Here is a 13,969-nt window from a genome sequence, read left to right as displayed (position 1 = left end):
GAGACAGCCATACTGTCTTGCTGCCTTGCTACCTCAAGAATGGTGTAGTGGTTAAGAGTGGTGGTTTGGAGTGGTGGACTCTAATCTGGAGAACTGGGTTTGAGTCCCCACTCCTCCACCTGAGCGGTGGACGCTAATCTGGAGAACTGGGTTGTTTTCCCCACTTCTACACATGAAGCCAGCTGGGTGACCTTGGGCTAGTCACACTGTCTCAGCCCCACCTACCTCACAGGGTGTCTGTTGTGGGGAGGGGAAGGGAAGGTGCTTGTAAGCCAGTTTGATTCTCCCTTAAGTGGTAGAGAAAGTCAGCATATAAAAGCCACCTCTTCTTCTTTGTCTCTGGGCAGCTGAAGCAACTTCTGTTCCATTCTTTAGATTAATAGATTTAGAATCCAGATGTGAAGAAGGAACCACGTCGATCCTTGTTACTGGCGGCGGCGGCCTTTTACATAGGACGTTGCCTGGCTTTCCGCACATAGGAATGACCAGCTTTCATTTTTGAAAGGTTTCTAGGCTGCAGTAAGAATTCTGAAAGCATGGCTGTTTTACAGTTGGGCTCGAGAAGTGGACAGATTTTTAAGCAGGGAAACCCTGTATTCCCCAGCTGGCATCATGACCTGGAAACTTCCAGCATTGACCAGGAGAGCGCTGTCCTAACTGATGATCTGTCTATTCTGTGCTTGGCATCTGATAAAAGTCCCTTACCCACTTCCTTTAAAATATTTCCTCTGTTTTTCCCCCCTCAGGCTGTCCTACCATCAGCACATAGTAGATATTGTTCCTGCCACTTTTTCAGTCCTGCTTCCTGCGAGTCCTGCGTGTATTTATAAATACGGAGATGAAAGTAACAGTATGTATGCTGTTTGTATGGCTTCTTCAGAAGGGATAACAGTTTCCGAGATAATTTCCTGTTAATGATTTGAGATGCCGACTGCATTGCCCTTCAGGAGAAAAGCAAATAGTTCTGGGAAGGAGAGCTTCGGAGAATCGGTTTGCTGAAAGTGTGTAGCGTAGCAGCTCAAAGGCTGATGAGAGCCAGCGTGGTGTAGTGGTTAAGAGCAGTGGACTCTAGCCTGGAGAACTGGGTTTGACTCCCCGCTCCTCAACATGAGCAGCGGACTCTAATCTCGTGGACCGGATTGGTTTCCCCACTCCTACACATGAAGCCAGCTGAGTGACCTGGGGCTAGTCACAGCTCTCTTAGAGCTCTTTCAGCCCCATGTACCTCACAGGGTGTCTGTTGTGAGGAAGGGAAGGAGATTGTAAGCTGGTTTTGATTCTCCTTAAACGGTAGAGAAAACGGCATGTAAAAACCGACTCCTCCTTCTTCTATGCAGATTACTCCAGTTGAATCCCACAGAAATCTTGGGGCCTTTTATGAACTATTCTGTCATAACCTCAGCCCCTATGGCGACAATATGGGAATTGTTTTTGCCTGTGTTGCCAGGCTGATGTAAGGGATCTGGTCAGGGGTAGTCGGTAGAGAGGGCTGGCTCGGTTCAAAACCCGCTTGAGCCATAGAGCTCAGTAGATGAACTTGGGACAGTTGCTGTTTTGCTCAGTCTAATTTACCTCACGGGTCCTGTGAGGATAAAAAAATTTTTTTTAGAAAGGATATAGAAATCAGCCAAGAGACACAGTTCTACTGCAGCCTGTTCTCCTCAAGAGCTCAAAAGAAACTTTAGTGAACGCCTCCCCCCCCCAGTTTTTTTGAGCCCACAGGGACCTTTGGAATTCTGACACGGAGTGGTTGGCGCAACTATACAATGGCTGCCACAGGAGGAGGAGCCAACCACTAAATGTCCAAGGATTGTGGTTACATGAAACTCTAATAAACCCCCTTCCCATCCTCTTCCCTTTCCCTTCCTCTTTTTGTTTTCATTTCCCCCTTTCGGTTTCCTTTTTCTTTTCTTTCACCCCTCCTTTTTGGTTTTCTGTCTCCTTCCCACAGGAGCAATGAGACTGATCCTAGCTGATTGCCTCCCATTGTCATTTTTGGCCAGTCACCATGTGGGAGCATTTCCCCTTATACACCTATTAGTTTAGATTAGGCTTGTGGTTTTAATTGTATATTTGAACTTTACACTACATGGTTTTAATTGTATATTTTAATTTTATGCTATATGTGTGTGCAAAATACGTTAGCCCCCCTGAGCCTTGCTTTGCCGGGAAAAAAGATAACGGTAGTCCCCTGTTCAAGCACCAGGCCATCACTGACCCATGGGGTGACATCACATCCCAATGTTTACTAGGCAGACTATCTTTACGGGGTGGTTTGCCATTGCCTTCCCCAGTCATCTACACTTTACCCCCAGCAAGCTGGCTGCTCACTTCACCAGCCTCGGAAGGATGGAAGGCTGAGTCAGCCTTGAGCCGGCTACCTGAAACTGACTTCTGTTGGGATCGAATTCAGGTCGTGAGCAGAGCTTTGGACTGCGGTACTGCAGCTTTTACCACTCTGCATCCACGGGGCTCCTTTTGCCGGAAAGGGCAGGGTATAAATTGAATCAAATACATAATAGTAACATATCTGCATTTCTGGCAGAAGTTCTGTTTTAACAGGATGCCTTTTGAAAATGAACATATGGTTTAAAAATATTCTTGAGTACACAGAGCTTATTTGCACACAGTGAAGACCTTTTTCCTGCGGTGGCAGTTGCTGCCAAAGCAGTGTTTGTTGGCTTTTTTAATTTGCCCAGTCAGTCAGAAACCCTGCTGGGTGAGAATCCCATCTGGCCCCACCCACATTCTATAAACACTTGGTGGGGAAAAGTGTTGGCAGGCATCATGGAGCCCATGGCCTCTGTGTGGGAGACCCCTGCTTTAGGGAGTCAGGAGGTTTTCTAGTGGCTAGAGTTCATTTGGTTTCCACAGCTCTTAAAATGTTTTAATGTGACCCTCATGAATACATGAAGCTGCCTTACACTGAATCAGTCCCTTGGTCCATCGAAGTCAGTATTGTCTACTCAGACCGGCAGCGGCTCTCCAGGGTCTCAGGCAGAGAAGTCTTTCACATCACCTCCTTGCCCTAGTCCCTTTAACTGGAGATGCCGGGGATTGAACCTAGGACCATCTGCATGCCAAGCAGATGCTCTGCCACTGAGCCACAGCCTCTCTCGTGTTCATCCATGGGTGCATAGTCACCTCGCATCACACTGACCCTGATGAGTAGACACCCTGTGCTTCTAATGTGTAACCTGAAACTTTAAAATGCGGGTCTAGGCTGGTGGAGGGGGGGAGGGGAGGGTGAATATTGATGTGTCTTGGAAATGTGCAGCCTTTCTCAGAAGAGGAACATGGTGGTAATTTCATGATCTCTCGTTTACAAAAGAATCATGCCAGATTTCTAACAAGAACGATGTTTTTTTGTGTGTGTTTTATTTGTAGAGGCTCTTCCCGGGTACAACGTTGCACTCTGTTTAAACATCGCCATTAAAAATAAAGCGAGCAACGACGAAATCCTCACTATTCTGAAGGACGTGCCCAATCCTAATCAGGATGACGATGATGGTAAGGGTTTGCAGGAGAAGGATTTCAAGTTGGGGAGGAAATGATACGTGAAGCAGAAAGGAATGCTGGAGGGCGAGATCTTCTGTTCTGTTGGTGGGTGGCTAACTGGAATATATTCTATTTTAGTTTTAGGTAAGACTAAGATGTAACTGATCAGTATAATCATGTTTGCTGATCGCCGAAATGTCAGTGATAAGCACGCATGACTGCCTTTGTGTTCAGTGACTAACCAATAAGATTTCAAGACATGTACTAGGGCAAAGCTTCTTAAACCGGGTTGCGGCCCCTTATGGGGTCGCGTAACTCAATGTGGGGGTTGCGAAAAATTTGATTTATTATCAGTAAATGTTTGATTTGTATGCCTATTTTATATACACTTGGGGTTGTGTAAAAATTTCTTGGGCAAAAAGGGGTTGCAAGTGGAAAAAGTTTAAGAAGCCCTGTTAGTGGACCAATAAACTGTAGTGAATAGGTATAACATAAAACAGTTAAAGGGTAAATTTAGAACTTGCTGATACATAGCTGCCTAGCAAACTAAAAGCAACACAAATTAGCTAGACACCACAATTATGAAGTAGTGGTATTTAATTTCATAACCACCACTGATACTGTGGTTGTATCAGTTGTTTTTGCCTATACAGTATCAGTGGTGGTTATGAAATTAAATACCACTACTTCATAATTGTGGTGTCTAGCTAATTTGTGCTGCTTTTGGTTTGCTAAGTATCGTACAGCACGCTAACCTTTGCGATACATAGCTGCCGGCAACTTCTCCTGCTGGTTAATAAACAGATCTTTTCAGCCAGAAAATCAGTTGAACTGAAGTTGTTCTTTAAGAGGTTTTTAGTAACTACTGTAATGCTGTCCAGCTGGGTACTACTATGAATTACTGGTTACAATATCTCATTCTAAGGTTATGAGCAAATGTGGCGTAGTGGTTAAGAGTGATGGTTAGGAGCGGTGGACTGTAATCTGGTGAACCGGGTTGGTTTCTCCACTCCCACACATGAAGCCAGCTGGGTGACCTTGGGCTAGTCACAGTTCTCTCTGAACTCTCTCAGCCCCACCTGCCTCTCAGGGTGTGTGTTGTGCGGAGGGGAAGGCAAGGCGATTGTAAGCCGGTTTGATTCTTCCTTAAGTGGTAGAGAAAGTCGGCATATAAAGACCAACTCTTCTTCTTAAATTTGAGCTAAACTAGTCCAAATCCCTCTTGTTCAATGATTCCTTGGACACTGGCCGTATATTTTATATCACCAACATGAACACATGAAGCTGCCTTATACTGAATCAGACCCTTGGTCCATCGAAGTCGGTATTGTCTTCTCAGACCGGCAGCGGCTCTCCAGGGTCTCAGGCAGAGGTCTTTCACATCACCTACCTGCCTTGTTCCTTGAACTGGAGATGCTGGGGATTGAACCTGGGACCTTCTGCATGCCAAGCAGATGCTCTACCACTGAGCCACAGTCCGTTGTTTCAGACCTGTTGCAAAACCGATCCATCTTTTACAATTTGGGGGAGATTAAAATCCCAAACAAGGGGGCACAACAGTCTGCCCTTGAGACAGGGTTGATCTAAATTGCTTATTTAAATGAACATTCAGAAAGGCTGAGCCTAAACAGGTCTTAGTTTGGCCTGTTTGAAAATTCTCATGATTGATATTAATTTGGAGTCATATTTATTAAAAATTTTCGGTGGAAAGTGCCATCAAGTCACAGCTGACTTATGGCGACCTCCGTGGGGTTTTCAAGGCAAGAGGCATTCAGAGGTGGTTTTGCCATTGCCTGCCTCCGCCTAGGCTGAGAGAGTTTAGAGTGAACTGGCCCAAGGTCACCCAGCAGGCTTCATGTGGAGGAGTGGGGAATCAAACCCAGTTCTCCAGATTAGAGTCCACCGCTTTTAACCCCATACATCACACTGGCTCTTATTAAAATATACCTTGAAAGTAAGTCATTAATATAGCTTAACATAAGCATGTTCATATCTGTGAATATGTTCTCACCCAAGCTATGTTTGAATTGATCCTGGTGTTTTGTTTTGTTTTTGTTTTGTTTTTTTAAAAAAGATAAAATTTCTTGGACTATAAAGGCATAGCCTTGGCAAAGACACTGTGGCTAATTTGGGATGAACAGCTGGACTGAAGTTGAGTCTAAAACTGTTGCCACTTTCCATCATTATGAGAGTTGCATTTAAAAAAAAATTAAGATGCCCCCTCCCCACAAAAAATGCTGATGAATTTATCAGACACGAATCAAAGTTGGGTGTGTGTGTACTTGACTCAGACGGAACCTTTTTCCCCTCTCCAGACGAAGGATTCTCTTTCAATCCTCTGAAGATAGAAGTATTTGTACAGACCTTGCTTCATTTGGCGGCCAAGTCATTCAGTCACTCCTTCAGTGCTCTGGGAAAGTAAGTACTATCAGTTTGTCTTAAGTATCCAGTTATAATTTCATGATGAGGCAGACAGGACTTGTCATGCAAGCAAAACCCATGTATTTAAGGGAAAACTTGATATCCTATCATATTACCTTTCCCCCCCCTACCATGCAGTCTACAGCGGAGTAGGCAGCAGGCAGCTCAAAAGCTTGGATTATATCCCCAGGGGCTAAATACCAGCGATACTGACTCTGATGGACTATATAACAATAAAAATTGTAACGCATGTATTCTGCAAGAAGATACGTTATTTTCGATCCCGCTCTCCCTTTTTTAGTTTGTTTACCTTTTAGATAGATAAATAATTTTCTAGAATAATAGAAAGGATAGAATGTTATAGTACCGCTGCAAATAACAGCTGATAAATGTTTTGTCGTAGTTATGAAAGATGTAGTGTATGTTTTTTATTTTATGTTGTGTTGAAAATAAAAATTTAAAAAAACCAGTAAGTTTAGAGGTGGGTTCCATTTATATACATCAGTAGTTCAAGCTTTTAGGAGTCAAAAGGTCTGGACATCAGGACTCTGGTGGGGAGAGGTGACCACACAGCTTGCTTGCCCCAGCTTCTTTCTGCCCATCAGCGAAATTTGAGAGTAGTGGAAGGATTGAGGGACACAGGCTTCAGCACAGACCAAGGGTAGCATTGCTGAACCAATACTATACCTGCGACCGCTGGGCAGGCTTTGCGTGAGATCTCAAAATGAAGAGAAAGGCGTCCTCAGATCTTTAAGAACACATGAAGTGCCCTGCTGGATCAGACCGGTGGTCCATCTAGTCCAGCATCCTGTCTAACACAGTGGACACCCAGTTATTCTGGAGGTCCAACAACAGGGCATAGAGGTTGAGGCCTTCCCCTGATGCTGCCTTCTGGCACTGGGATTAATATCCTTCTCCTTGCTGGCTTCCAATGGGAAGCAAGTGTCAAATCCTTTGATGCAGGCTGGCAGAGCTCTTGGTATTGCCCCTTCCCAGTCCAGGTGGGTTCTCCTTTGCTGAGCGAAAGTGGGAAGCCTGGAACTATCTGGGGAGTCCTTGGCCTGCTTCTCTTCCTCCCAACCACTTCACGTTGTTGTTGTAGGCCCCAGGAAGTGATGCAGCCCTATTGGCTGAGAGAGAAGGTGCTTTGCTTATCAACTGCTCATTGTCTGATCTTTCATCCCTGTTTTTTTCCTGTTCTGATAAGATTTCGTGAAGTCTTCAAAACATTGGCAGAAAGCGATGAAGGGAAGCTCCATACCCTCAGAGTTATGTATGAAGTATGGAAGAACCATCCGCAGGTGAGAGGAATTAGTCAAATACTTCAACATTTGTTTTGTTTTTTTCATGGTGTCTGTCACTCTTCTTATTGACAACATACTAGTTTGGCTTAGCCTTCTTGCTCTTTTTGATTTCAGGCTGTGCTTTGATGGCACGTAAGCCATGAGCCAGAGCCTAGACATGTCTGAGATAACAATATCCAAGTTATATACAAAGTAGGACCAGAAAATAAGCAGCCTCTTAGAATTTATACAGCACTTTTGGTAATTCAAAGCCCTTTCATGTATGTGCTCTCAGTAATTCTAACAGTGACCATGTAAGCTAGGTTGGTAGTACTATCCCCATAGCATGTTTCCCAGACCTCCCATGTTGATGATAATATAAAGCACCTCCGGTAGAGTGCAATAACTAAGAACAAACCCTTCCGACAGACTTTCAATCTGTGTGTGTGTTAAGTGCTATCAAGCCGCTTCTGACTTATGGCGACTCTATGAATCAATGTCCTCCAAAATGTCCTATCGTCAACAGCCTTGCTCAGGTCTTACAAATTGAGGGCCGTGGCTTCCTTTAGAGAGTCAATCCATCTCTTGTTGGGTCTTCCTCTTTTCCTGCTGCCTTCCACTTTTCCTAGCATGATTGTCTTTTCCAGTGGCTCTTGTCTTCTCATAATGTGACCGAAGTACGACAGCCTCCGTTTAGTCATTTGAGCTTCTAGGGTCAGTTCAGGCTTGATTTGATCTAGAACCCACTGATTTGTTTTTTTTGACAGTCCACGGTATCTGCAACACTCTCCTCCAACACTACATTTCAAAAGACTCTGCTTTCTTCCTTATCAGCTTTCTTCATTGTCCAGCTTTCACACCCGTACATAGTAATAGGGAATACGATGGCATGAATTAATTTGACCTTGGTTGCCAGTGACACATCCTTACACTTAAGAACCTTTTCTAGGTACTTCATGGCTGCCCTTCCCAGTCTCAACCTCCTTCTGATTTCTTGGCTGCAAGTCTTCTTTTTGGTTGATGATGGAGCCAAGGAATAGAAAGTCTTGGACAATTTCAATTTCCTCATTGCCAACCTTAAAGTTGAGTAATTCCCCTGTAGACTTACAATCTACGCTACAGTAATTAAACCAATGGCACAGTTCTTCTTTCAAAATTAAAATTGGAGGCCCAGTTTAATTCTTATAGGCAAAAAAAAAATGTGCACATATTGTCTCAGTTGGGCCCCCAGCCAGTGCAGAGAGGATACATCTTGAACAGTGACTCATAGAAATGCAGGGGGAAGACTCCCAGAACAGGTGGTATTAACTCTTAAGACACTAAAGGGGGGAAGGGGGTAACCCGTAAAACTTTTGTGTGGCATAGGAGTGTAGCTTCCAGCTTTTATGGGGGGGGTGACCACAACTGTTGGAAATTTGGGGAATGCAGTGTTGGGGTGTGCGTTAATTGTCACCACTCTGAGTATTGGGAGGGGGGGCAGCAAACAAACCACCAAAGGGAGTGGTGCCCAGCATTACCTTGGCCGTGGCTATAAAAAGGAATCCACTTCCTGAAAACTGAACCGAGGTCTTCCGTTCCCGTAATGCAGATGATCGCCGTTCTCGTGGATAAGATGATTCGGACACAAATTGTGGATTGTGCCGCAGTAGCAAACTGGATTTTCTCTCCAGAACTGGCTCATGATTTTACGAGGTAACTGGACTTAATCTTCTCCTTCATCTCTACTGTGTGTGTGAAGTCAAATCACTGCCGACCCCCTCATGGGGTTTTCAAGGCAGACGTTCAGAGGTGGTTCGCCTGCCTCTGTATAAGCAGCCCTGGACTTCCTCAGTGGTCTCGCGTCCAAGTACTAACCAGGGCCGACCTTACTTCAGTTCCAAGATCTAATGAGATTGGGCTGGCCTGGGCCATCCATGTCAGGGCCTCCTCTGTACCACCCCCTCCCTTTAATTACAACTATTGTGTGTGCGATTTGAAATAATTCAGAGTATTGCATGTGAGGTACGGATACAGGGATATTGACTTCTACAAAAAAAACTGTGATGACTGAACCATATAAATCTTTGAGAAAGCATCACAAAATTATATTTTTCTCTCATTCAACAGCTTCCATTTACTATTGGGTGAAGTGGCCTTTTAATTTAATTATAGGAAAGGTCTAGTCATTGATTCAGGCTGATTACCCATAGTCCATAGTACCCTGCATCTTCTAACTCACTCTTGCAAGATAATGTAATATAGTGCAAGTGTTGGCCTTTAGCTGATGTAAGCAAACTTGTTTTGTACCAGAGGGTGTATGTTGCTGCTTTCTCCGCTAGGTTTTATATCTGGGAAATCCTACACTCTACAATCCGGAAAATGAACAAGCATGTGGTGATGATCCAGAAAGAGCTAGAAGAGGCCAAAGCAAGACTAGCCAAGCAGCACAAACGTGTAGGTAACCTTTAAGCTGAAGGGTGGGAGATTCAGGACAGGTCATAGAATCATAGAGTTGGAAGGGACCACCGGGGTCATCTAGTCCAATCCCCTGCACAATGCAGGAAGCTCGCAACTATCTTCGGAAAGCATATTGTTAATTTGTGGAGCTCGTTTCCACCGGCTGTGGTCCTGGCCGCCAACTTGGAAGACTTTAAAAGGGGGCGTGGACAAATTCATGGATGACCCGGTTACCAATGGCTACTAATCATGATTGATAGCTACTCCCTCCAGTATCAGAGGAAGTATGCTCCAGTTGCTGGGGACAACAGGCAGCATAATGCTGTCACAGTGTTCCTGCTTGTGGGCTTCCTAAAGGTAGTTGGTTGGCCTCTGTGTGAGCAGAATGCTGGACTAGATGGGCCTTTGGTCTTATCCAACGTGGCTCTTGTGTCCTTTGTCTGGGTCAAACCCAGACCTGTCTGGTCTTGCATCCTCTTCCACAGCCAGGCACCTTGGGGAAGTCCACAAGTGGGAACCATCTGAGCTGCTGGTAATGAATTCCATAAACGAACTATGCATGTTGTGTACAGTGTATCTTCACAACTGCTTCATGAGGTGGGAAGGAGCAAGGCTCCTTAACAGAATGTAATATGATCCCAGAAGCTGGGAGCACAAGAGGCCAAACTACAAACTTGTGTTGTATGGGGCTCTGTCTACTTTTTATGGTGGTAAATCCGGGGGGGGGGCGTAAAAGTGCTGAGTTCTGTCTCTAGGTGAGACAGATCTCTAGCGTGTGCAACTGCTGGTTAATCATCAGTGGAAATACTTGTCCTGCCACATCCCACAAGAAATCTGTTGCAGCCGGACACTGACTTGGCCCAAGTTTTTTTTTTTTTTAATGAGCTACTTATAATAAATAAATAAATAAAAATTATTTGCGGCTAGTATGCCAGCTGAAACAGGTAAAACAGAAACTGACCGTGCAGAGTAGATGTTTACAACCAAGGCCAACAAAATTAGGAATCACCCAGTTTTACATTTCCACAGATTAAGGAAGTACATTAAGGCAATGTAGCTTCACTTATACTGCACAGTATTTTACGACCTGGATGGTGATTGGTGAGCTGTCTCCCAGCAGAAACCTTTTGGCCCATTCACCCTCATCGCCAGAGCCCATTTCCCGAATCAAAGTAATGAGCTACTTGCGGGGCTCCCTCTTGGCAAGCCCACACTCAGCTCGTTCTTCTTTAACCCCCACTCCAGCGAGACAGTAACGACGATGATGACCACAGCAGTGACCGGGAGGATGGGCCCCTGGAAGAACAGATAGAACGCTTGCAAGAAAAAGTGGAGTCTGCTCAAAGCGAGCAAAAAAACCTCTTCCTCGTAATATTCCAGGTAAAGGCTGGAGCGTTCACTGGCCAATAGAGGGCTGATGTTTTAGCCTTGAGGGTTGAGCAGGGAACAGCCTGTGATTTGAATTGTGGCTGAGCAAAACTCTGGGTTAGAGTGTAGTTTCAGGAGGGTAGCCGTGTTGATCTGCAGTAGATCAGCTAGAGTCGAGTCCACTTAGCACCTTAGAGACCCAACAAAATTTTGGGTGGTATAAGCATTCGAGAGTCAGAGCTCTGAAGAGGGGAGTTTTGACTGTCGAGAGCTTATACCCCGAAAATTATGTTGCTCTCTATCCTGGACTTGAATCTAGATTACAATGTGTATTTTCTGTCAAATACCCAAAGCCACAAGATTTCCAGACAACATTGCCGCTCTTTCTGACTGTATTTTCTCATACTTCATTCAGAGTTACAGCGAGCCAGCATGGTGGTGTGGTTAAAAGCAGTGGTTTGGAGCAGAGGACTCTAATCTGGAGAACCGGGTTTGATTCCCCACTCCTCCACTTGAGCGGTAGATGCTAATCTGGAGAACCTGGTTGATTTCCCCACTCCTACACATGAAGCCAGCTGGGTGACATTGGGCTAGTCACACTCTTTCTGCCCCACCTATCTCACAGGGTGTCTGTTGTGGGGAGGGGAAGGGAAGGTGATTGTAAGCTGGTTTGATTCTTCCTTAAGTGGTAAAGTCGGCATATAAAAACCAACTCTCCTCCTCCTCCTTTCTCAGATGTCCTTATTCTGTTCCAGAGTGTGAAGCATGAGCATTATCTTGTCTCTGGAGGCCAACTTCCCTGTAATTTAAAAAATCATTGGTCCGATGGCGGTTCACTCACCTTGTCTTTCCTTTCCAGCGTTTCATCATGATCCTAACAGAGCACCTTGTGCGGTGTGAAACCGGTGGGATTGATGCCATCACACCTTGGTACAGGAACTGTATAGAGAGGCTGCAGCAGATCTTTTTACAGGTGGGTTTTAGACACGACTCAAAGGGCAGCTGTGATTTAACCTGGCTTGTTCCTCGTGCCCATCCCTTGACATTGCGCTTGCCTAACATGCCAACCCCCAACATATGGCTTAGATTTCGAGGTTGCTTTTGTATCGTATTCCACTTTGGTGTGTTGATTCTTCTGCTGCCTCCTGAGGATTTCAGAATGGTGCTTAAAGCAGTCAGCTGTTATAACTGAACATACCGTATTTTTCCCTGTATAAGATGCCCCCATGTATAAGACGACCCCTATTTTTTGAACTAAAAATTAAGAAATCGGGTTGTCTTATACATGGAGATGTTAGGAAAAATACCATTGGGGAAGAGAGTGGGGACCCTTAGAGGGCCAGTTGCTGGCTAGCCAGGGCGACGGCTCTTCCCCGCCCGCTCTCTTCCCCACCTGTCAGCTGATGGGTGGGAAAGAAAGCCGGCGAGGGCGACGGGGCTCTTCCCCGCTCTCTTCCCTGTCCATCAGCTGAAGAGAGCAACATTCCGTGTATAAGATGACCCCCAATTTTTTTCTAAATATTTTAAGAAAAAAGGGTCATCTTATACACGGAAAAATATGGTAATTTCTGTGTTGGGTGTCTGCTGTGGGCGGCTACCCTTGCAGCTCTCGTTTTGTGATGGTGACTAAGCATTCGTAGGTAGGGAGGTCATCTCCAGCACTGGTGAGCAGAGAGCATAAGAAAGGCCATGCTGGATCAGACCAAGGTCCATCAAGTCCAGCAGTCTGTTCACACAGTGGCCAAACAGGTGCCTGTAGGAAGCCCACAAACAAAGGGACTGCAGCAGCACTATCTTGCCTGTGTTCCACAGCACCTAATATATTCGGCATGCTCCTCTGATCCTGGAGAGAACCAGTATGCATCATGACTAGTATCCATGTTTACTAGTAGCCATGGATACCCCTCTCCTCCATGAACATGTCCACTCCCCTCTTAAAGCCTTCCAAGTTGGCAGCCATCACAACATCCTGGTGATGAGCTGCCTCTGAAAGCAGAGCTTATACTTCTGGCTGTGAATAGTAGCCACCAGTGTCCATTTACAACGAAGGCTAACATCGTCAGTGGAGAATTCCAGGGGGTCGTCACCCATTCTACACAGTAATACAACTGCAAACGGTATTATTGGTTTATTTCAGCGGATGACTTTGAGGGGTTATTTTCTTTAAACTGTTGATACTTTGCAGCCTTGTGATTTTATAAGTCTGTAAAGAATACATGGTGGAGAACCCACAGTAATCATCTAAACCTGTTCAAACCTGCCTTCATATGGAAGGCTGTCTTGGCCCCTGCCTTTTGTTGCCCTTTGGAGTTCTACAACATTAGGCGGAATAACTACAGTGCTGTAGCATATGCAGGGGTGGATGCATGATAACAATCCATATCTAAATGAGTTTCTCTCAGCGACCAGGAGGTGTTGCCATTACAGTGCCAGCGTGGTGTAGTGGTTAAGAGCGGTGGACTCTGATCTGGAGAACTGGGTTTGATTCCCCACTCCTCCACATGAGCGGCGGAGGCTAATCTGGGGAACTGGATTTGTTTCCCCACTCCTACACACGAAGCCAGCTGGGTGACCTTGGCCTAGTCACAGCACTCTCCGCCCCACCTACCTCACAGGGTGTCTGTTGTGGGGAGGGGAAGGGAAGGTGATTGTAAGCCAGTTTGATTCTTCCTTAAGTGGTAGAGAAAGTCGGCATATAAAAAACAACTCTTCTTTTTCTTCTTCAGGTGCTGGCTTTCTTCCCGGGGGTGGGGGTCACATTGAGACCAGGGGCACAAGTCACTGAGATGTCTCTTTTTCCTGTCTGCAGCATCATCAGACCATCCAACAGTACATGGTGACCTTGGAGAACCTTCTATTCACGGCAGAATTGGATCATCACATATTGGCTGTATTTCAGCAATTCTGTGCGTTGCAGGCCTGAGCGACCACCACCTTTTTGTACAGGACTTGTTGATGTCGTC

At 45.4% G+C, this 13,969-nt stretch overlaps 1 protein-coding gene across 1 annotated transcript in view; it reads left to right on the top strand.

Annotated features, from left to right (window-relative positions):
• NCBP1 (nuclear cap binding protein subunit 1) overlaps nt 1–13,969 on the top strand; it is a 33,722-nt gene extending 19,753 nt beyond the window's left edge. The window contains exons 13-21 of the mRNA XM_056848003.1: nt 747–850; nt 3,388–3,510; nt 5,814–5,916; nt 7,127–7,220; nt 8,791–8,894; nt 9,521–9,635; nt 10,884–11,018; nt 11,866–11,979; nt 13,816–13,969. Of these exons, the coding sequence (XP_056703981.1) occupies nt 747–850; nt 3,388–3,510; nt 5,814–5,916; nt 7,127–7,220; nt 8,791–8,894; nt 9,521–9,635; nt 10,884–11,018; nt 11,866–11,979; nt 13,816–13,929 (1,006 nt within the window). The 3' untranslated portion in view covers nt 13,930–13,969. The remainder of the gene's footprint in view (nt 1–746; nt 851–3,387; nt 3,511–5,813; nt 5,917–7,126; nt 7,221–8,790; nt 8,895–9,520; nt 9,636–10,883; nt 11,019–11,865; nt 11,980–13,815) is intronic.

The sequence above is a fragment of the Euleptes europaea genome, chromosome 4 (genome assembly GCF_029931775.1).
Source record: "Euleptes europaea isolate rEulEur1 chromosome 4, rEulEur1.hap1, whole genome shotgun sequence".
In the NCBI taxonomy this organism is placed as follows: Eukaryota; Metazoa; Chordata; class Lepidosauria; order Squamata; family Sphaerodactylidae; genus Euleptes; species Euleptes europaea.
This window is presented reverse-complemented; position numbering and strand designations above follow the sequence as displayed.